At 44.7% G+C, this 24,327-nt stretch overlaps 1 protein-coding gene across 1 annotated transcript in view; it reads left to right on the top strand.

The window, feature by feature from the left end:
- Positions 1 to 24,327, top strand: part of MYO1E (myosin IE) — a 202,813-nt gene that overhangs the window by 69,730 nt on the left and 108,756 nt on the right. The window contains exon 2 of the mRNA XM_029236458.1: positions 17,901 to 18,044. Coding sequence (XP_029092291.1) covers positions 17,901 to 18,044 — 144 coding nt within the window. The remainder of the gene's footprint in view (positions 1 to 17,900; positions 18,045 to 24,327) is intronic.

Raw genomic sequence — 24,327 nt, 5'->3', positions numbered from 1 at the left:
CCCCAGTCTAGGGGAAGATACTGTACAGGTTCCCTCCTCAAGCTCTGGCTTCTAGAAATTCAGTCCCTTCTTTGGCTATGTGGATGATTTAGGCAGCAGGTAGTGGGTTATGTTCAGATAAAAAAAAGACCCCCTAAATGGGGAGGCCCCTGTTCATGTGCCGTGTTGTCTGTAACTGTAGTCCTGTCACAATTCAGTTGCGATTTTCATCACCCTGGTCAGGAAATTCATGGGGAAGGTTACTACAGCAACCTTCACTCTGCTCTGGAAAGCATATCACTTACAATGGGGCCTTTCAGTGGTGGGGCCCCGAAGCTGGGCAGTGATTTGGTCTATTCAGAACACAATGGGGCAAAACAGAATAGAAGGGAACTACACATTGTTTCAGGCTCCCGCTGCCATCTGTAGCATTGCACATCGTTGTTCATCCTTGTGCCCAACTTAAGGTTTGTTTCTCCCGTAACACTTTTAATTTCACGACGCACATGCCTGCCAGTTGAAGTGCGTTTCATGGAAGTTTAAATAATAGTAACAATTCTATAGGGGTGTACAAACTCAGCCAGAAAGTGCTACAGAAATACCTTTGAGAAAAGGTGGTATGGGCTTTTGATTTAGAGACAAGGGAAACACAAACTGGGTTTGTTTAAAAATATTCAAACCACTCTTCGATCGATTTGCCTGTAACACAGCCACAGTTTTTTTTTGTTTTTTTTTTTAAGGGAGAAAATTTTAAATGACAGGAAAAAAAAAATAAAATCACCCTTGCCCTTATTCACAGCTACTCAAAACAAACCCACCCACTAAACAGAATTTATCCTCTGATAGTAAATGACTGGTTCACTTACATCTTTTTAAAAAAACTAGAGAATGTTACAGAGGTTTTTCAAAGCTGAATTTAGCTGTTAAGCATGTGAGCAGTAGTTGTATCAAGCAAAAGAACTGTGGTTTCCTTAGAATGGAGGTTGGAAAGAAACTTTTTTCTTCTTTAATTTTTTTTTTCCTTTAGTGCATTTACGGTATTTTATTTATTCACACGGCTTACCCCATGATCAAACAACTTTTCTTTGTTGTACGTTTATATCTCTAGGGTTGTTTCATGCCCTTCCCTTCTTTAATGTTTCCCGTATGTTTAATTTAAATCATTTGCCTTTTATCTTTCTCAGGATCTCAAGCTCTTTGTCTCTTTTCTAACCTTTGTACTCTTCTTGCTGCACCCAATTTAAAAAAAAAAAGAAATTGAAATGAGCTTTTCTTCTAAGTGCAAAGCTAAGATACTTCTGTACCTTAAACCCAGCCAACCTCCATCAAGCAAATGGTGACTCCATTTTGCTTTTGATTCCAGTGAACCTTAATTGATGTGTGGTCACTCCCAGGTATCTTTGGGTGTTGGTTATTTGATCAGTAAGTAATACTGTGCTTTTGGCCCAACTCCCAGGAAGAGAAGGGGTCACAGCCAGGGAGAACATTAGAACTGCTGGCGCTACGTTTCCTCATATTTTGGGTCTCAGGGTTCGGGTAGAAAGGAACTTCTGTGCACTTGGGAGCAGACTGTAGCACGAATCCTTGCAGCATTTCTGCAACCAGAAGCCATGCAAATGTTTTTGCAAATCCACTTGTGGTCTTGCTGGCAGGTTTTGAGCACAACCCTCTTTGTGAGGCAGTGATGTTGACATTGATTTTCTATTCACTGTCCTGCCCCAAAGTGAGCACACTGTTTTCTATATAACTGGGTGGGCACACTCTTCTCTACCTAACACTGAGAGCAGCCTCGGTTTGTCTCACTTCTTGCATAAAGTGATTTCTGTTATTACTGCTTTGGGATCATTTGTGTGTCAACTCCAGCCCTCTTGACTCTCATTCCCGTCCGTAGTACAAGGAAGACCAGAGTTTGTTACCCGCTCTTTGCAGGGCTGGGAGCGGCTGTGGTTTGGCTTTGGAAGCTCTGTAACAGGTTCCTCCAGCGGATCCCTAGCTGGGACCATTTTGGCTGAGCGAGAATTTCTGTGAGGTTATTTTTAACCTGAGTGTCTTTATTGTGTTGAGAGGCACCTTTGCCACGAAGGAAAACCATCATCTATCTGGTCCCAAAAGAATTTTGAATGAGAAGCCTGCCCTTACTGAAGACCAGGGTGTGGGGCTCTGGCCTTGAGATTGGCCGTTGAGTTCTTTGAAGGCAGAGGCCCAGTGTCACAGGGTGGCTCCAACCCTTTGGCCTCTCCACTTCACTGAGGCCTCTCACGACACCCATTATCTTTGCAGGAGTCAATCCTACCTGTGCCTAAAACGCCCCTGTTGAGAGCAGCAATCTCTGTTCCCGAGCCGAGGTTAATACTTCATCCATCTTGCCACGTGGGACCTAAAAGGCAGTTCCAGGCACTGCATTTGGAACCTTGCTATCAGAGAACGGCTCCCTTGACACACTTTCACAGAGTGGGGAATCCATTTTGTTTGTCTTCCATGGCCTTCACGGAAGGTGCTGTGGGTTTCCAAACCCACCAGTACAGATCTGGACTCCGTGACTGTCTTTGGCCAAGTTTTTCATCTGTTACACGGGGATCATGGTACCTCCCCAATTCTACAGTTCCTTTGAAAACAAATGAAACAAAGCACCTAACAGAGTGCTTGGCACATCGTAGGTGTCAGGAGAAGCAGTGCTCATTCCTTGTTCCCTGACCACTGTGGACCACACCTCTAGATGACGTGGGTTGCCTTTTTGATGCTGTACTGTATTTCACAGAACACAATGAGCAATGGGTAACAATCGCAGAAACTTTCTTGGATTTTCTATGGAGTTGTGAACTTTAAGCTGGTGTGACCCACCCTGGCCTCATAATCACATCAGATATGGTTAACTTGTGTTTTGTTTTCAATTTTAGTGATTCTGGCAGCCGAAAGTTACTACTGGAAGGAGCACATGGAATTCTACAGAGATCTCTAGTTAGATTACAGCTTTCCAATTTCTGTGGGCATTTCCCCACATTTTCTGGAGATTGCCTTTCTCCTTTACCTACTTGTTTCCGATTTTTAAGCCAATGCTTTGACTTTTTTTTCCTCCTTAAACAGAGGCCTGTGTCTTGGGTAGAAGGCAAGGGGTATTAGGAAAGTGGTCCCCAAAGTGCCGAGTCCATGCACCTTTGCATACAAGATAACCCACTAGAAAGCAGATATTAAAACTTCTATTTACATTTATCTTTTTTTTAAAATTTAATTAATTAATTTATTTATTTTTGGCTGTGTTGGGTCTTAGTTTCTGTGCGAGGGCTTTCTCTAGTTGCGGCGAGTGGGGGCCACTCTTCATCGCGGTGCGCGAGCCTCTCACTGTCACGGCCTCCCTTGTTGCGGAGCACAGGCTCCAGACGCGCAGGCTCAGTAGTTGTGGCTCACGGGCCTAGTTGCTCCGCGGCATGTGGGATCTTCCCAGACCAGGGCTCGAACCCGTGTCCCCTGCATTGGCAGGCGGATTCTTAACCACTGCGCCACCAGGGAAGCCCTACACTTATCTTACTGTTAAAACCTAGGAAGAAATTAAGCTCTTCAAATATTTACTATTTGGATGGACACCAGTGCCTTTATGCAGTGTGATTGCCAGAAGGTCGTGGTTCACAAATGATAATGTTTATTTGAATAATTTAAAATATTTAAATGCCTAGACTCATTTGATTGTTTTTCCCAGAACTTTTGTGGGTGATCAAAACCTTTGCTACATACAGGCTTGCTGGGGAGGGCTGGCGGTAGAGAGCCACCAGGGCTGGACTGGGAGCTGGAAAACTCGAGTTCTAGTCCTGGTTCTGCTGCCAAGTAGCTTGCACCATGGACACGTACAGCTTCTCTGGGCCTCAGACTCCGCATCTGTGCAGTAAGAGCTTTGGACTGGTTGATGAATGGGCAGGGCCCCTTCCAGCTATAACATGTTCGGATTCAGAATGTAAACGTATAAGTATTATGCCCCTTCCTTACCCCTCTTCCTTTGTAGTTTGTTTCAACCCCTTCCCTTTTTTGCCTGTAAGGCATCAGTCCGTGACTCTAAGTGGTCCTTACTGTAGTTCATGACAGGCTTCCTTTTTATTTTATTTTATTTATTTATTTATTTACTTACGGTACGCGGACCTCTCACTGCTGTGGGCTCTCCCGTTGCGGAGCACAGGCTCCGGTCGCGCAGGCTCAGCGGCCATGGCTCACGGGCCAAGCCGCTCCACGGCGTGTGGGATCTTCCCGGACCGGGGCACGAACCCATGTCCCCTGCATCGGCAGGCAGACTCTCAACCACTGCGCCACCAGGGAAGCCCCAGGCTTCCTTTCTAGTTGGTACTGGCCTTCCGCAGTTCAGCTGTGGTTTGTGAGAGAGAAGCTGATAACAGGAGACATACTTGCTGAAGTGTGAAGGTTTGGGTCATGAGAAGAAATGGCTCGGTGGGTCCTGTGTCCTCCACCAGGTGATAAAAGGGGTGAGAGGTTGGACCCAGTGTTTATCTTCGCACGTGGAGCTGTCCTGAGCCTGCAGGACTCTTGGGGACACCCACCCGCAGTGCTATTTAGGGGTGCTCTGGTGACTTCTCCCCCTGAGATGTGCCCACAGAACCCTCCTCTCTGCCTCCCTGACAGCCAGCCTCTCTGTGGCCCCAGATCTCTCTGGATCTGGTGAACGTGTCTGGTCAGTACCCTAAAAGCTCCTGAACAAACGCCTTATGGCTCCATTTTGCCCCTAGAGGAACGTGGCATCACTGTGCTGCAGCTCAGGCCTGATCAAGCAAGCAAAGGGTCTAGCTGTGCCCACGCCCAAACCAGGGGAAGGTGCTGAAGGCATTTCTCCGTTCTGTATTTCTTTGTTCGTTGTTGGCTAGTGACTGTGGTGCTTGGGGGACGCCCCTCGCCCCTGCGCTCGGCTTCTATCCTGGACTTAGTATCCCCCATGGCTAATCCACGACAAAGGCTGCCCGTTCCCCCAAGACACCCCTGATCAGACCCCTGATCACACTCCCTTCTCCCCACCTATCGCATTCTGAAGCACACATCCTGAGTTTTCTCCTTCAGATATGCCCAAACAGTTCATTTTTCAGAAAAAGTAAATTAAACTTAAAAAAACATCAAATGAGTTGATTCTCTTGTGCTGTCATACCTCCAACATTTTGTGTGACATAAATAATACATGTTTTGTAATCAGTGCAGGAAGATGCTGTGAATGATAGCGAGTCCTGGAAGACTTTTTAATTAGGTTGATATCAATTCTGCTGCAGTCTGCTAAGTCTTTACATATTTTTCTTTTCCACAGAACGGTGTTTAAATTAGAATTTCTTCCATAGTACAGAGGAATAGTTCATTTTAAGTGACAAGGAATTGCTCTGTTATCTCCCTGTTTCTATTTCCATTTCAGTTAATAATATGAATAAGAACCATCAGTCCCAGTGTTTCCAGCTGATCTGCATCATTACTTTGGCTTCTTAATTCAATTTAAAAAATTTACTGAACAGCTACCATTGCTTCAGGGACTGTAATTTTCAAACCAAAAATTATGACACATAGTCTGATAGGATTTTGTTTTCTTGGTTTATGAATCTACTAATGAAAGTCCTGTCAGTAGAGGTGCAAAAACTAAATCACATTTACATATAAATTTAATAGACTACCTGAATTGTGAAGAATTAAATTCCATGAAACTGACCTTGCCAAGGTCACAGAGCTTATGCTTGAACCCAAGTCTGTTGACTGTAATAAACTGCTAGATTAGCAAGAAGAATGGCGTTCCCCAACCTTTGTACTTGAAAACAGGAGTGACGACAGGGAGGTCCCTGAAGGGACTGATAAATGCTTGACATGTTGTCAAACTAGCAGAGCTGCAGCTGAAAAGACAGAGGCTGACATCAGTGTGACTCTTCGTCATTTGTTTGATTAAAATATAAATAGAGGCAGAAGTAAAATGAACATTTGTCATATAATGGGATTTCAACCATTTGATTCATTTTATTTTGTAGCTTGAAATGTCCTCACCCTGTGGTCAAAATTAGCCTGTTTTCCTTACCTGTCTGACAGTGGACAGTTAAGAGAAGGAGAATTGTCCTTAAGGGCAACATCTCTTCCCTTTGATCTTCTGGGCTGGGGGCATTAGGAAAGCTTTAGAAACTTCTTTCTTCCTTGGGGCAGACTCTGGGCCCAGGACCCCCATTTACCCCACTGACAGCTGCCACAGTGACATACACCTGGTTCTGAGATGAGCCAAAGCCACTGGGAATTCATTGGCCCAACTAGTACTGATTGAGCCACGACTGTGTGCCAGACACTGCCCTGCAGGCTGGGGACTCGGCAGGGAGTAGATGTGCTCCCAAGGCCATGTAGGGCCAGACTGCTTGCTCTGTGGGCTCCTAGATGCTGGGCTTTGCACACGGTACCCTATGTACCAATAATAAAAGTATCTGCTTCATGCTGGTGTGCGGATAAAAAAAGTTGATACGTGGCAATTACTAAACATGCAATAAAGCAATTACTATTATCTCTAGCATTATTGCTGTTTCCCACATCCACTTGCTTATCACAAGAACGCAATGGGTATAATGATTAAGTGCAAAGATTTGAGAGCCAATTGGCCTCAATTTGAAGCCCAGCTTCTGGGGTTGGGCAAGTTAGTTAACTTCTCTGTGCTTCATTTTTCCTGCCTGGTAAGGTTGTGAGGATTAAATAAATTATCATGTATAAAATGTTGCGAACAGGGCTTCCCAGGTGGCGCAGTGGTTGCGAGTCCGCCTGCCGATGCAGGGGACACGGGTTTGTGCCCCGGTCCGGGGAGATCCCACATGCCATGGAGCGGCTGGGCCCGTGAGCCATGGCCACTGAGCCTGCGCGTCCGGAGCCTGTGCTCCGCAATGGGAGAGGCCACAGCAGTGAGAGGCCCGCGCACCGCAAAAAAAAAAAAAAAAAAAATGTTGCGAACAGTGCTGGTATGTAATGAGAATTAGCTGTTGTACAAGAAGAATATTCTCCCCCGGGGAGAGAGCCACTACCCTAGATTTCCTAAAGATTGAGAGGAAGAACGCTAGAACAGGACTGATAATACTTGCAGAAAGTGCTTCCCTAGAGAGAAAGAATAAATTGCAGGTGCCCAAAAGAGAATTTCCTCGTCAGCCTCAGGACAAGCCCTCACCCAGGGGACCGATAAAATGTCCCATGTGTGGCTGTTTTCTGAGGCTAGAGGGAGGGCCCTGGGGACCCCTGATGGAAAGTGCAGGGGATTTGGGACATGAATTCAGAGTAGTTTCTACTTGTGAAAACGAAACCTAGCCTCTCATCTGCTACCGAAAGGGGGACCTAGTCTTGCCAGGTGAGATTTTTCCACGGCAGAGAAAAATACGTCTGGGAAATAGAAGTCATTTAAATTCTCTATGGCTAGACTTGAAATTGGTGGAAATGGGCCCAGTAGAGAGGGGTAGCGGGTCCCCACGTGTGGGATATGGCACCAAGGTGCACGGTAAGGTCAGTGTGTCTGACCCCATGTTGTGTATTTTAAATCGTTTATCTTCATTATTATTTTTTTTTTAAATAAATTTATTTATTTATTTTATTTTTGGCTGCTTTGGGTCTTTGTTGCTGTGCTCGGGCTTTCTCTAGTTGCAGCGAGCGGGGGGCTACTCTTCGTTGCGGTGCGCAGACCTCTCAGTGCGGTGGCTTCTCTTGTTGCGGAGCACAGGCTCTAGGTGTATGGGCTTCAGTAGTTGTGGCTCGCGGGCTCTAGAGCTCAGGCTCAGTAGTTGTGGCGCATGGGCCTTGTTGCTCCGTGGCATGTGGGATATTCCCGGAACAGGGCTCAAACCCATGTCTCCTGCATGTCTCGGCAGGCAGATTCTTAACCACTGCGCCACCAGGGAAGCCCTATCTTCATTATTTAACACACTGAAGAAATAAAACTGGTGATTTTATGGAGATAATTGTTTAGGCTTTAGCCAAATTAAAAAGGACAGTTTATATAAAAATGTGACGCATAGGGCTGGTGCAACTTGGATATAGAAGAGTTGTAAAAGTTGTTGAAAATGAGGTTTAGGAAACATGGGAGTATAGTGTATGCAAATGAAGGCCAGAGCTCAGTGTAATCCACTGGGGAGGACATATCACCTGTGGGGCAGCAGTGAGGGAAGGGGGTCTCCTGCTTCAATGGTCTTAATACTGAAGGAATTTTTAGATTGAAAGACGTCCAAATGGAACATGCCTTTACAAATGGAAGAGGAGATTACCTTGCTTTGCAAACTTGTGGTCTGGTGTGGGCAGCTTGATGGGAGCTGCTTGTCAGCCAGGACATTCACCCTCATCCTGTTTGGGACGGGGGCGTGGAAGCAACAGCTACAAAAATGATCACAGCAAAGCCTCCAGAACTGGGCAAATCATCAACCTCACCAGTAAAACCACTGTACAGTTCCTGAAGTGACATTAATACATGGTACAGTGCTTCCAGAATAACTGAAGCTTTAGAATATCTTCGATGGTATTAAACCAGTGACTTCACATTTGTAAAGTGCGTGGAAGGGGGGCCTGGCTCTTTGGAAGTGTTTCATGCCACAATTTATCAAGCCTAAGATGCTACTGGTTATTGTTAAGCTGTGACACAACATTGGTTGTAAGACATGTCCTAGTTTCACATTGTTAGAAGTATGAAAAAAATGCATCTTAGAATTGATGGAGTATGTTAACTGTTCATTTATAACATCTTAGCTTTGAACTGTTCATTGATATAAAAAATCCATCCTTTTGGGAACCACATTTCAATCAGAGTAAGTGAAAGAAAGGGAGTTTCTTTTCCTACTAGGGGCCCATTGTTATTTAAAGAAGAGTTTACTATAGCTGCAAACTGGGGTGAACAAAGCTGACATGGAATAACGAGAATATGGGGAAAATGTCATTTATACATATATTTCATTGTACAAAGTATTTGATCTAATTTCTTTTTCACTGAAAAGAACTGTATATGTGTGTGCACATTTTATAAATATTTACTCAGCAGAGAAATAAAACCATACAGAAAGTACACTTAGATAAATAACTGCATCATTTTAACAACTGTATTGTCACATAGAGATATCATTTTATATAAATAATATCACATATGCAATTAAAACCAAATTTGGGCTCCTGACCATCTCTTGTTTTGTTTTTTTTTTCCCCCCAAACCTTTTTTCCTTCCCGCAATCAATTAGTCCAGCCAGTGTCGCCAGCCTGGTGTGTACCATCCACACTTTGCCCCCAGATCATGTCATCATGTCATCATGTCAAACCAACTCTACCCCTAGAGGGATTGGGGGTTGGTATGATTGTTCCCTGGGGGCAATGTAATGTCAGGAACCTCCTTCTCCTGAGCAGGCTGCTGAGAAGCCCCGAGAGCCTCAGAGAAGCTGAGTGATTTGTGGGAGACCCTGAGGATCTTGCTGGTAGAGCTGGTCTTTGAGAGCTGCCCATGACCTTTCTGGGATCAAGCTGGTCACAGATACAACCATGCGGCCTGAGACAGTCCCAGTTGATGCCTCTTGTTCCAGCTTTATTATTAACAACATCCCCTTCTGCACACAGAGTGTCTCAGTTTAGATGATAAATTAGGTTTGCTCTAGTCACTTCCAGGAAGGGTGACTCTAGCCAACCCTGGCTTAGAAACCACTGGATCTAGTGATCCTGGAGCCAGTGTCTACACTTGGCCTTGATAATGGTATCGGAAGTGAGCTGTGGTGTAGCAGAAAGAGCAAAGAAAAGAAAGTCAGAAGTCCTGATGACAAGTCTCAGCGCTGGCCCTTTGTCACAGGGATTAACTGAGGCCATGTATATGGAAATGCTACACAAATATTCAACTTTTGATCAGGTCACATGTACCTACGTGACTGAGACCAATAAACACATCCTCTACATTCACTGAGTCTCCTGTGCTCCTACTTTGTGTGCCAGCCCCCCATGTACTTTTGCATCCCCAGCCCCTCCGAGCAGAGGCAACTTGGTACATTATAATCCCAGGCCTCACTTTACCCATTTGTAAAATGGTGACAGTGCGATTGTAATATTCATGTCTTGCAGGTGTTGTGAGAATTGAATGAGATGTAAAGCTTCGGTGTATATTTATGGTTTCAGTAAAAGTCAGTTCTATTTACCTTAAAGGTTGAGGGGAATAGGGGTGTTTGTGGGCTCCTGACTGCCCACTCCCACTCCTACCCCCCACCTCTTCCAGAAACACCCCTTCCTTGCACTCTGTTCACTGTAGTTCAGCACCCACAAATGCTTGCTTCAGACATCCATCTTCACACCACCAAAATAGCGGGGGGGGTCTAAGTTCCATAAAGTTGAAACACATTGCAAGCCCAATGCTGGCTTACTATGCCTGGCACATAGACAAACAAATATTTATGGTTGATTTTTTTTTTTTCTTTTCCATCGTTTGCAGTGGAAGTGTTTCATTCCAGGCAAACAGCAGAACTGCGAAAGGTAGAATACCCAGACTGTCGATTAAAAGATGAACGTCTAACAGATAGTTCCAAGCCTTTCCTGTTATGACTCACTGGGACAGAAAATCCCATTAAAAAACAAGCTCAGCTCATCAGGCCAGAGCATTACCCATTGTCCATTGTTGACAATAAGAATATGGTTTATCTGCCTTTTGCGGTGATATGCTTACAACATTGGGGACATTTGAGTCCCAGGTTTTCTGGAAATCATCACCCCCAGAAAATGCTTGATAGTATTGGCATCATATTCAACATTTCTATTTATTTTTAAATTTTACTAACACATTCGTATGGTTTAAAACAGCAATAAAAAAGTAAACTGTGCAGCAAAGTTTAAAATGGAGAGTAAAAGTCACCTTTCTCCCCAAACCCCAGGCCTTCTCCCCAATGGAACCTTGTGTGTCTTTCAAGAAAACAATTATAACACGTCTTTTATTTTTTTAATTTTTTAATTTTTTTTAAGATTTTTTTTAAAAATAAAATTTATTTATTTATTTTTGGCTGCTTTGGGTCTTCGTTGCTGCACATGGCTTTCTCTAGTTGTGGCAAGCGGGGGCTACTCTCTGTTGCGGTGCTTGGGCTTCTCACTACGGTGACTTCTCTTGCTGTAGAGCATGAGCTCTAGGTGGGCGGGCTTCAGTAGTTGTGGCACGGGCTCATTAGTTGCGGCTCGCGGGCTCTAGAGCACAGGCTCAGTAGTTGTGGTGCGCAGGCTTAGTTGCTCCACGGCATGTGGGATCTTCCTGGACCAGGGCTCAAACCCGTGTCCCCTGCATTGGCAGGCGGATTCTCAACCACTGTGCCACCAGGGAATCCCTAAAGATTTTTTTTGATGTCCATTTTATTTTTAAAGTCTTTTATTGAATTTGTTACAATATTGCTTCTGTTTTATGTTTTGGTTTTTTGGCCGCGAGGCATGCGGGATCTTAGCTCCCCAACCAGGGATCGAACCCGCACCCCCTGCATTGGAAGGCAAAGTCTTAACCACTGGACCGCCAGGGAAGTCCCAACACATATGTTCTAAAAAGTTTAGGCAAGTGCAGTCCTTGAATACTAAATCCACGTATTGACTGCTATTTTCATGAAACTGGGGATCTTGAAGATCTTCCAAGTCAGCACAGGCAGATTGCTTTCAATGACCGTGTGGAACACCTGCAGGGAGTGCCATGTTCTAATCGGTCTCTAATCCATACGTCCAGTTTTCCTCATTACAGACTTTGTTACAGTGAGCAACCTTCTACATACATCTTGGCATCCTTGGTACATCTTGAGGTAAATTCCTAAAAATAAAATGGCTGGATCAAAGAGGGTATGCATTTTATTTTTATTTAGTTTAGTTAACAGTTTATATATTGGTCTGTGTGACTGAAGTTCTTTTTTTTTTTTTTTTTTTCTTTTTTTAAATATTTATTTATTTGGCTGTGCAGGGTCTTAGTTGCAGCATGTGGGATCTAGTTCCCTGAGCAGGAATCGAACCTGGGCCCCCTGCCTTGGGAGCTCGGAGCCTTAACCACTGGACCACCAGGGAAGTCCCGTGACTGAAGTGTGTTTTTTTTTGTTGTTTTTTATTTTGCGGTACGCGGGCCTCTCACTTGTGGCCTCTCCCGTTGTGGAGCACAGGCTCTGGACGCGCAGGCTCAGCGGCCATGGCTCACGGGTCCAGCCGCTCCGCGGCATGTGGGATCTTCCCGGACCGGGGCACGAACCCGTGTCCCATGCATCAGCAGGCAGACTCCCAACCACTGTGCCACCAGGGAAGCCCTGGTGACTGAAGTTTTGATCCCTATTTCCACATGAGTCTCTAAAGATACTGTGCTGTGTATTTTTTCTACAAGAGGGTAAGGGCGTTTACGGCCACTCCTTCCCCAGGCCCTGCCCAACAGTGAGCCTGTTGTGTTTACCCAGCACATTTGATGGCCTCCCTTTCCTGGGCGTCTGAAGGACGTATGAAGAAGTGTCGTTACCCAGTATATGGTCGTCTCCTCTCTCCAGGATGAACCAAGGAAGGAAAATGCTCAGAGACACTAGTGAGAGTATGTGCAAAGCCCTGGCTGTGAGCAGGACTGCCCTGGCGCCCTCTCCGTGGGAGTGGAGGTTGGCTTTCAGGAGACAACAGTGCCTGCTTTCGTGCGCTGACTCCCCTTTGCTCACCCTAGTCCCCACCCTGCTAAACACACACCAGTTCATGACACTTCTGCTTTTAAAATCAGTGACCGGGGGCTTCCCTGGTGGCGCAGTGGTTGGGAGTCCACCTGCCGATGCTGCCGATGCAGGGGACACGGGTTCGTGCCCTGGTCCGGGAAGCTCCCACATGCCGTGGAGCGGCTGGGCCCGTGAGCTATGGCTACTGAGCCTGCGCGTCCGGAGCCTGTGCTCCGCTACGGGAGAGGCCACAACAGTGAGAGGCCCGCGTACCGCAAATAAATAAATAAAAATAAATAAATAAATAAATAAATAAAATAAAATCAGTGACTGGGTTCTTCCCCAACATGAGGTACTCCTGTGTCTTGGTGCCACCTCTTCATTGTGAGGCGTACACTGGGCCATTAAGTGAACGTGGGCATACCCTACGTTTTAGAACTTGCACGTGAAACAATGCTTTTTAATCAACTGTTTCATCATTAGGAAGTAACTGTGGACCAGAGAAAGTCTGCACTCAATGTTTACCTAGTGAGAAGTATCTCTTTCGTAATTTGTTATCATTGTGAGGGCTAAGAGTAACTTTTTATCATCATCACCATTATCATTGTTATTATTATCATTTCTTAGCTGGCACATTAGCAGCCATTTTCCGTCCTTTGTACGGCGTTGCTTCACTTACCAAGAACTGTTGGGAAATGAAATACCTCGCTGAGTGCCCCTACTTGTTTAAAATGTTACCATTTTTTGGTGGGGAAACTAAAAGGAGTTACCCCATCCAAAAAGCCCACAGAAGAGAAGGAAGTGGAGTCTCACTGAGGTGCTAGCTTGGTAAACTGGACTTCTGTCATCTGAGGAAAATGTACCTCCTCACACAGATGGGGAAGTCTCCGTCCCTCGGGTCGTCTTCCCAGCAGGCGTGGCAGCCCATCCTGCCCCTACCCTCCCAGTCAGGGGCAGAAGGAAGAAGCAAAGAAGTCCAGGTTATTTGCCCCAGGAACACCATTCTTGTCCACACAATTCTAGGACAATAGTTTGTGGTCTGAAGGCAACTTTCAGCTTCTGAGGACATTGTCTAGGGCAGCGGTCCCCAACCTTTTTGGCACCAGGGACCGGTTTCCGTGCAAGACAGTTTTTCCAAGGGGGGAGGGGGAGGATGGGGAAGGGTAGGGGTGGGGGGATGGGGGTGGGGATGGTGGGGAGGGGAGGAGGAGGGGAGGGGGATGGAGATGGGGCAGGGGATGGGGAGGGGTGGGGGATGCTGGGGAGGGGGATGCTGGGGGAGATGGGTCAGGCGGTAATGCAAGCATGGGGAGCGGCATATGAAGCTTCGCTCGCTCACCTGCTGCTCACCTCCTGCTGTGCGACCCCTTACTGGTCTGCCGCCCCCCGGGGGTTGGGGACCCTGGTCTAGGGTTGTAAGGTGATAACCGTTTCCCACTGTGTTCCCCACTTATTCTCTGTCAGTGGCTATGTTCCAAGGAAGGCTTCTGGGAAAGTCACACTATGATCAAACACTGTGGTCCCCTATAGAAAAACAGAAAACAGTTGTTCTTTTTCACTGTGGGGAACTTCGAAGCTTCCGTGGGTTGGGATGAGAGCCTATGCATCCTTGTTTCATTTCCAGCTTCCCGGATCCGGTTCTCACCCTCCGCTAGAACTGCCCAGCCCAGCCCTGTCCCAGCTTTCATCTGCCTATGGGTGGGTTCTGTGGATTGCCAAGGACGGGTCAGCCTTCCCTGAAAGGCTCTAAGGTGCTCCCAGCATCCCTAGCTATTTTCCCTCCTTCCCTTTACTGCATCTGAATTTCGGGGGGCGGGGCAGGGGGGATGGAGAAGGGGGAGGAGAAAAGCATAGTAAGGGTGGGGGTCAATAAAGACAAAAACTGCAATTAGAAGACCTTGGGCGATTTACTTTTTTTTTTTTTTTTTAAATCAGCAACATAGAGATAATACATAGTATAGGAGATGATTGTGAAGATTGAATGAGTTCACATATATAACTATAATAGCCTGGGAGGAAGTGGGGGAGAGAGAGAGATTTGTGACCAAATTGGTTATAGGAAATATGTCAGGTGAAAAATAGCTCCAGTGTTTTAGTCTTTGATGCTAAGAGAAGGTGGCCATTAACAAAAATTGTATAGTGTTCCCTTTGTATCCACAGGGGATTGGTTCCAGGACTGCTGTGGATACCAAAATCCCTGGATGCTCAAGTCCCTTATATAAAATGGCATCGTACAGTCAGCCCTTCTTATCTGCGATCTACGGTTGGGAATCCGCGGATGCAGAACCCGTGGATACGGAGGACCCTCCAACTGTTTTGTCTTTTTAGTGATGAATTCAGTTATGTCTTTTTAGTGATGAATTCAGATAAATGGCATTCTGTTGCCATTTAAACATAACATGTGGAAATATCCAGTAAGTCACTAGGGAGAAAGTGTGAAGAACCCGTGATGTTTGAATAAGTTCATAATCATAGAGACTTTGGTTTGCATCTTGCCTTTGCTACTTACTGCTTGGGGCGTCTGCTTCCTTGCATGTAGCATGGGAATGTTAACCCCTCTCTCACAGGGTTGTTTGGAAGAGCAAAAAAGCAATTGCCTCAAATCAAATGGCTCATTGCCTTGCTTATAGTAACTGTCAGGTATCCTATTGGTTCCTTACCCTCTTGTAGATAGAAGTCTGGAGACCCAGCCGGGGACTTTTTTGTGCGGAGGGATATTTGAGACGATGAGAATCAATGCACTCCACGAGGAGCCCTGTTGCACTGGGGAGTAACTGCTGTTAGGAAGAAGACACTACCTTTGAGATGGGACAGACAGTAATGTATCACACTGCAGTGAGAGAGAGAAAAGACAGTTGGATTGGGCACCAAGATGGACTTGGGTTACCTTGAGAAGGCATTTCTGAGGATCAGTACAAACACATACACTATGACACAGAGCCCCTACATTTCTTGTCCTTTGCACATGTTAAATAACAGCTTATTAGTAGCCCTTCTGTTTTGTTCAACTGCTTACATTTTTAAAGAGAAAATAATATTTTTGCCCTCTTTTAAGTAGGTAGATATTTATTGGGGTTAAAAAGAAACAAGCGCACACACCTACTGGCTAGTTACTCCAGGACCCTAGTTTTCTATGCAGAGTAATTTTTGCAGGTGCCCAGAAAGAATATTCAAGCTGGGAAAGCAGGGAGGGTGGAGGAGGGGAGGAGTCTCCAGGAATCTTTATCTGGTTGGAAATAGAAGGTGGAAATTGAGATCTCTCAACTCTTCCATTGAGATCCAGTGAGTCATGCTGTGGCCAGTGCTTTCTGCTTTGCCTTAAGAATAAGGAGTGGGTGAGGTTTGAGGTAATTTTGGAACTGATTGAGGAACTGATGCTGCGTGTGGTTCTGAGAAAGTCCAATTTATCATATAAACAGTTTCCCTCTGTAAGGCAGCCTGGGTGGCAAGCTTTCCAGAAAGGGTGACTCCTTTCTGGAGGTTGAACCCATCGCACTATGCTTTTCCTATGGTGGCCCCTTCCTTGGCTGGTTTTTTAATAATTGCTTTCCCAGAGCTTCTTCGATTTTGCCATTTCAAAGGGCACATGTCTCCTGCAGGGAAAGCATTAAACAGTTTTTTAAAGTGAAATTTAAAATGTTATTTATCTTGTTTCCTTCCACCTTCCCCTTCTCTCAAAGAGCGTATTGCCTTTTCTCATCCTAGTTTTGACGTTTGAGCAGGTGGCCTTTCTAGATACCCTAATTCAGAAATTTTTTCTCCTTTATCCAAACTCCTCTCAAAAGTAAACTCCTGGGCTTCCCTGGTGGCGCAGTGGTTGGGAGTCCGCCTGCTGATGCAGGGGACACGGGTTCGTGCCCCGGTCTGGGAAGATCCCACATGCCACGGAGCGGCTGGGCCCGTGAGCCATGGCCGCTGAGCCTGCGCGTCCAGAGCCTGTGCTCTGCAACGGGAGAGGCCACAACAGTGAGAGGCCCGCATACCGCAAAAGAAAAAGTAAACTCCTGAGGAGGGAGAGGAGCCAGTCTTGCTTGGTTCAATGCCCACCATGCTTGTCCAGTGTGTGACATGTCCAGTAGGATGCATGGAGACCTTGAAGGGAAGGGAGAGTCTTCTAATATCTTGCCATGTATTATTTGTCATTATTTCATATGTATTAGCTTTTTTTTTTTTGCACCGTGAGTGTAAATTATAATGAATATCCTTCCTTGTCTAGTCTTGTCTGGCAAATTCAAAATATTTTACGTCCACTTCACATGGCACCTTCTCCAGGAAGTGATTTCTGTCTCTCCTGGGACAAAGGAGTCTCCACCCACTGCTGGAACACCCATTTTACATGCGTTTACATGTTGACTGTTGCTGACGCACAAATTATGAATCATTTGGTGGCTATCTCTCACGTCCTTCAGCAGACCATGAGCTCCCCAAATGCAGCCACAATGGGGCTCCCATCTGCCCTTAGCTCCAGGACTTGGCACGTAGTCCAACACATGGGGGATCCCACTGCAGAAATGCCAAGTGATAGGAAGCCCTGCGGGCCACAGGGTGGTCAGAGGCCACCCGTGGTGTTAAGTTGTAAATCCAGTAAGCAGACAAGGGCTCTACCTATCCAAGGAAGCTGTGAGATCAGACGAGGTTCTTCTGTGCGTAGCATGTTCTGTGAGTGTGTTGAGGCCGTCCTGTCCATTTCCTTGTTAATGTAGCAGTGATCAGGCATCAAAATGTAGCTTATCTTTTGAATGTGGAAGGCCAGTATTACATCGACAGTGGTAAGTTCATGGATGGAAAGCAATTCAGATGGCTTGAGAAATTATGACAGTGTGACCTAGCCATTGTGGGATACATATTCTTTCCACTTCTGAGTTCTGTCATATAATTTGCAAGACAAGTCTAGAAATTTTCTGTTTCATTGCTTATTTTACCAGTCAATTCTACAAAACAATAAGGTTGAAGGAATTATCCAAGCCCATTGATCATTTACTGTGCTGTACTCTGGATACCGCTTGCTGCTTTACATGTTGTTTTATTTAATCCTTACAGCAACGCTATGAACTGGGTCTTATTTCTCCCATTTTTACAGAGACAAAAGCCTAAGTGACACAAAAGCTTAGATCACTTTTCCCCACTTCACTTAGGTGGCAAAGTGGAAATCTGAATCCAGATCTGTTGATAGCAAGATCTTTGTTTGCTTTGCTCATTCTCATTTGATATAAGGAATATTTGGGAACTCAGTGACATTTTTTTTTTCCTCCAGGAGAAAATAAACCATCCTCATAACTGTGTGTTCTCTGTTTGCAGGGAAGCAAAGGTGCCTACCGGTACCACTGGCAGAGCCACAATGTCAAGCACAGTGGCGTGGATGACATGGTGTTGCTCTCCAAGATCACAGAGAATGCCATCGTGGAGAATCTAAAGAAGAGATACATGGACGACTACATTTTTGTATCCTTTATTGGTTTCTTTGGACATTTCTAAGTGAGATGACATGTCCATCCTAGTATAAGAGATCCATCTGAAATTCTGTACTGACACTATATGCTCAAGTCATTTTCACCATTGCAGAATGTGGTTTTGTACTTTTTGTCCCTTGGTTCAGGCTGTAGGAAGGGCAGAGATGGTGCCAAAGTTTTCCCCTGGCATTTCACAAAAGCAAGATGGAGCCAGGGACTTCCCTGGTGGTTAAGACTCCGTGCTTCCACTGCAGGGGGCACGGGTTCCATTCCTGGTCAGGGAACTAAGATCCCGCATGCTGCGCCGTGTGGCCAGAAAAAAAAAAGATGCAGCCAGTATTCCTCTATTTCAATCAATGGCACTGTACCTTTGAAGTGCTCTAGCCACGCACGTGGTGTCTAAAACCTGTGCTCTTCCTAGAGAATGTCCTGGTCTGCAGAATTCTGTCGATAGCGCTCCCTAATTGCAAAGCAGAGACAGTTAAGTCCAGACTTAAAAGGTTTAAAAAAGATTGCCTCATGCAAAAAAATATGCCATTTTGCCAGTTTTTCTGCATTCTTATGTTCACGAAAAGAAACATGAGAGAGAGGTGAAGATGAACTGTTGAAAATGTCTGATATTCTTGAGTTCTCTATGTTTCAATTTTAGCTTGCCAGATACCATATTTTTGGTAGGACTTTAAAAAATTCAGAATGGAAATTTGATTCAAATGTGTGTTGATTTCATTATAAACAGAGAACTGTGATAGTTGCTTGAGTTCCTACAGGATTCAGGAGTTCTGTTTGGTGCAACTATGTAAAGTTCTTTTAATAGAATTATTGTGGAGTTGGTTATAGATAAGCAAGGGTCTGTGAAAATCTATATAGTAGTACCAGAAAGTTTAACCGTGATGCTCTTGGTGGCTTCTGAAGGTATGGCGTTCTGGATGATCATTAAAAGCGGAGTCTTTGCAACTATCATAACATACATTTTAGATTTTAACCCCCAAACCTTGGGAAGGTAAAGTTTTCACATTCGTAGCTTCTGTTTATTATTTACACTGCTCCTTTGACTCTTAGGTAAAAGCACCCATAGCAATGCAGCAGTACTTTTGCAGGGACTGCCTATTCTATCATCGGTGAGGAGGGAGTTCAACTCACCAGGGGTTAATACTATTAGACATTATTCCAAGGCACTTGGAGGGTTCTAACCAATACCATGCTGTTTCTTGTTTACCACAGGAAGTTTTTCCAAATATCTGGGTAGTTAAATCCCTAAACCTCTGCTTTTAAGCATTAATAGATATATTTGGATTCATTAGCCACATTATAATAGCATCTTGATCAGGTGTGGAAGCCCACTGCCTAAACACAAAATCCCACCCACCACAGGATTTTATTGGAACGTAGCCATGCTTGTTGGTTTACTTATTGTCTGTGGCTGCTTTTATGCTACTATGGCAGAGTTGAGTATTTGCAACAGACCCTATGATGCGCAAAGCCTAAACTCTTCTCTGATCCTTTACAGAAAACATTTGTTGACTCCTAGATACCTGCACAGAGCTTCCTTTAATTGTATGAAAGCAGTTTTATTCAGTTGTAAGTTCTCATTTTATTTGGTCAAAAAATTGAAATATGCTCACTTTGTCTGGGCTTATCATCTATTAAAAGATTTTAATCACTTTTATGTGCAAGACCTAAGGCACCTGGAAACTGGCCGATGACGGATCAGGAAGAGTTGGGATGAATCTGGACAGACTGGCTTCAAGCTTTAATCTGCATGAGCTTGGTGACCCTACACAAGTTTTGTGATCTGTGTTCCTTGATTTCCTCACCTGTAAAATGGGAGTGATGATAAAACCTCCCACATGAGACTGTTGTAGGGTAAAATGAAATAATGAATGCAGTGAGTACAAAGTAAGCATTAGTTATCATTATCGTACACTAGGGCAAGTGTATAAGTTCCTCCCATATTTCTTTTTTTTTTTTTTTTTTTTGCGGTACGCGGGCCTTTCACTATTGTGGCCTCTCTCGTTGTGGAGCACAGGCTCCGGACGCGCGGGCTCAGCAGCCATGGCTCACGGGCCCCGCTGCTCCGCGGCATGTGGGATCTTCCCGGACCGGGGCAGGAACCCGTGTCCCCTGCATTGGCAGGTGGATTCTTAGCCACTGCACCACCAGGGAAGCCCCATAGAAGCTTTTCAGTGGAGGACTGGTTTACTGACAAGCCCATAAAAGACTCATTTCCAGTGGATGTAGTGGAACTCATTATTCATTGGAATGTTCTTAGAACGTGGACTCAGCTTATTACGTTATTTACATAGGCATGGTTTGTTTGTTTTTTTAATTTTTATTTATTTTATTTATTTATTTTTGGCTGCGTTGGGTCTTCGTTGCTGCACGCGGGCTTTCTCTGGTTGCAGCAAGTGGGAGCTACTCTTCATTGCGGTGTGCGGGCTTCTCATTGCGGCGGCTTGTCTTACTGCGGAGCACGGGCTCTAGGTGCACGGGCTTCAGTAGTTGTGGCACATGGGCTCAGTAGTTGCGGCTCGCGGGCTCTAGAGCACCGGCTCAGTAGTTGTGGCGCACGGGCTTAGTTGCTCCACAGCATGTGGGATCTTCCCGGACCAGGGCTTGAACTCGTGTCCCCTGCGTTGGCAGGCAGATTCTTAACCACTGTGCCACTAGGGAAGCCCTATAGGCATGGTTTTTGATCAGCTGGGTAAGAAAAGAAAAAAATGTCAGTGGTTATGAGCAGCCAGTCCATCATCAACCTAGACAGACTCACTTTTCCCCCTACAGATCGTTTACCCCTAAAACACTAGAAACTCCTAAGAACAGGGACTATGTCTTCTATACCTTTTAAAAAACAAAGTTTAAAAACCACTTTAAATCAATATGTGTTCATTTAACACGATTTACAAAATGCAGTTAACTAGAAAGGAGAACATTAAAATCCCCTGCTATCCCACTATATAAGGTTTGTTCCTATTAACCTGTTGTATATTTTTCAATTTACTCACATATAAACATATCTATACATACATGTGCTTTCTTGTTAATTTTAGCCAAAAAATGGCATCATCCTGCATTGTTTATTTCTTAGTTTCCTGCATAATTCTTGGCATGGTGCATTATAGTAGATGTTCATTGAAAGTTTGTTGACTATGAAGACTCGCTTTTTATATTCAGACAGCAGAATTTTAAAGTGACTCACACAGAGGGGGCTGATTCCCAGCCTTTGAATTAATGTCTTTGAATCAATGACTGACTAATCGTGCGTTCTTCCAAGGAAATGAGTTAGTTGACCACTAATAGACTTCGTGTTGTAGAAACCTCTGCCCACTCAGTGTACGAGAAACTCGGCATCAGCGTGCTTTCCGGCAGTAGCACAGAGCAGCTTTCAGCTTTGAGGAAGCTTGATGGCTCTGTTGGATGTTTATGAAATAATACCAAGGGTCTAACTGTGAATCTTTTCCTCTGATAAGTGATAGAAGCCTCCTTTATAAGTTCAATGCCAAGGGAATGTTATGATAGAGTAGCATTATTTTGAATGAGTTTTTCCCCCTCTCTCTCCTAAGCTTAATAGTTAAGACAAGAAGAGATTCGCCTTCAGGTTAAGTTATAAAATTGCTCATTTTACCCATTCTACATCTAATAGCAGCACATTGTTTCGTACTGAAGGTCAGCATTTGGAACAATCAATTGTTAATGCATTCAGGCTGACTGCACATTTCTTTGTTCCACATTAGAAAAAAAAATCTACTTGGAAAATGCGAACACTGTTAACCAACAAAAACCCATTTTTTTCAGCTATTTATCCTAAGACCAGGAAGGTTTCATTTACTATCTATTTTTCCTGAGTGTTTCCACACTTCTTACAATTACATTCTAAAATATAGGAGGGAAACCTTGCAGTATTTTCTCTCTGCTTGGTGAGATATCATTTATAGCCACTTGGCTGACAAAAATAGTTCCTGTACAAAGCACTCCATGCTCATTTGGTCCAACTTTCTCCAAACTTGTTTTTCCTCAAAGACCACATGCTCAAGTGTGCTTGGCATTCTCAGCCCTTAAATTAGGAGTTAAGACACTTGTGCCAGAGCAACCAGAGCTCAGGGCAGCGCCATTGATTTGAATGAGGTTTGACCCTTGGCCATCAGTTCATGTTGGGGGGCAGCCACTGCAGTGAGATGAACGTGAGTCTGGTGTCTGGAGCCAGGGGCTCAAGTTCCAGCTCTGTCGTCTCCACATATGTGACTTTACGCAAATCACCTCACCTCCCTGCCCCACCTCAGTGATGAGTCCAGGCAGGTCGACTAGGCAGTTTAGGGGAATTCACTGGCTATTTAAATTTAAAAAAAAAACAAAAAAAAAAACACTTAACCTTGCCTTATAAGACCATTAAAAACAAATTTACAGAAGCTGCACTACCATCACATTTCATAAAAGAAAGAGTATTTTAACACCCAAAATGTAGAAAGGAAATAGTGTAAGAATAAAGGATGGTCCTTTATACTGAATACATTGGGCTTTATAAAAAATTCAGTGCACTGTTTCTCTTTTTGTCATTCTTGCTGCAGATCGATGAAAGTACAAGGATCCACAGAGTAGTAATTGGGAAAGAATCAATTAAAGATCTATTAGCTGCCTTCTGTCTTGCATATGCTGTTAAATAAGATGGCATTTATCTTATTTCCGGTTGTTGGGTTTTTAAATTTTTAATCATAACCTTGTGTTTCTCCATACAATTTGAAAATTAACCTTGGGCCACACCTTTCCAGCTAAAGGTTGTGTGGGTAGAGACAATGATGGAACAGCTTTTTCCAAAGGCACACCTGAATTATGCAGCAGGGAGTGGGAGTGAGTATTAGAGTTACCTGGAGAAGTGGCCCAACCCAGTAGATGACCTGTGCTGTCAGGGAGGTAGCTGAGGTCTCTGCAGACCCAAGCAGGTTGGAAAAACATATTTGTTTCCTTTAAATTCCAAATCAAATTCTCTTGTCTCCATTCTGATTTAAGTAAATTTGTAGCTAGATAGGAACAGCGTTATTCATTTCAAACCAAACTTTATTTTTCAGGAGTCCTCCCAAATAATACCGCCCGCGAGAGCCCTACTGGATCCCTCTTCCAATCTGAGTCATGGATTCAGGATTGGCCTAGAATATTCCAAAAGAGGTTTTTTTCTTTGAATGTCTCCTTGCCAGAGTTTATGTAGACTACTTAGTGAAAATCAAGACTTTACAAGATGTCTTTTCACATAGCAGACTATTAACAGTAAAAAAATGTTGGTTCCTGACCCTCCCAGGTGGCAGAGTGGTTAAGAATCACCTGCCATTGCAGGGTACACGGGTTCGAGCCCTGGTCCAGGAAGATCCCACATGCCGCGGAGCAGCTAAGCCCGTGCGCCACAACTACTGAGCCTGCGCTCTAGAGCCCGTGAGCCACAACTACTGAAGCCTGTGCACCTAGAGCCCATGCTCTGCAACAAGAGAAGCCCCTGCTCGCTGCAACTAGAGAAAACCCACGTGCAGCAACGAAGACCCAACACAGCCAAAAATAAATAAAGAAATATTTTTAAATGTTGGTTCCTATAGGAGCTCTTATGCAACCCAATCTAGATTTATTTATTGGGGAACAAGGTTGGGTTGGTGATTCCTTTGGCTTGGGTCCTCTGGCAGCTCTTTATTCTCTGAGTGCAGGGATTGGTTTATCTAGGACAGGGGACATTCACAGCAGTCCCTTTACAGCTAAGGAAGGAGCACCATCCTCCATGGAAAGATCCTATCTGGGGATGGATGTAGGCATAGACATCTACTTCTGAAATGAATATGGTCGTAGCAGTGCTGTACTTCTTGAATGTTGAAGATTTCTCTATGCCTCAGTTTCCTCCTAGTAAAATAGGATTAAAATAGTAACAGGGGGCTTCCCTGGTGACGCAGTAGTTGAGAGTCCACCTGCCGATGCAGGGGACACGGGTTCGTGCCCTGTTCTGGGAAGATCCCACATGCCGCGGAGCGGCTGAACCCGTGAGCCATGGCCGCTGAGCCTGCGCGTCCGGAGCCTGTGCTCCGCAACGGGAGAGGCCACAACAGTGAGAGGCCCGCGTACCGCAAAAAAAAAAAAAAAAAATAGTAACAGGATTGTCATTAGGAGCTTAGATTAGTGCCATGTATACACGTATGTGTTCGATCAGTGTTTTTATCATCAACACTTAGTGAGTCTTGGCTGTAACACTATGGACACTTCTGACCTGCTTAATAATTCTAACAATAAATTTATCTGTTCTAAATTTT

The sequence above is a fragment of the Monodon monoceros genome, unplaced genomic scaffold, assembly GCF_005190385.1.
Source record: "Monodon monoceros isolate NGI ecotype Baffin Bay Population unplaced genomic scaffold, NGI_Narwhal_1 Super_Scaffold_21, whole genome shotgun sequence".
Lineage (NCBI taxonomy): Eukaryota > Metazoa > Chordata > Mammalia > Artiodactyla > Monodontidae > Monodon > Monodon monoceros.
This window is presented reverse-complemented; position numbering and strand designations above follow the sequence as displayed.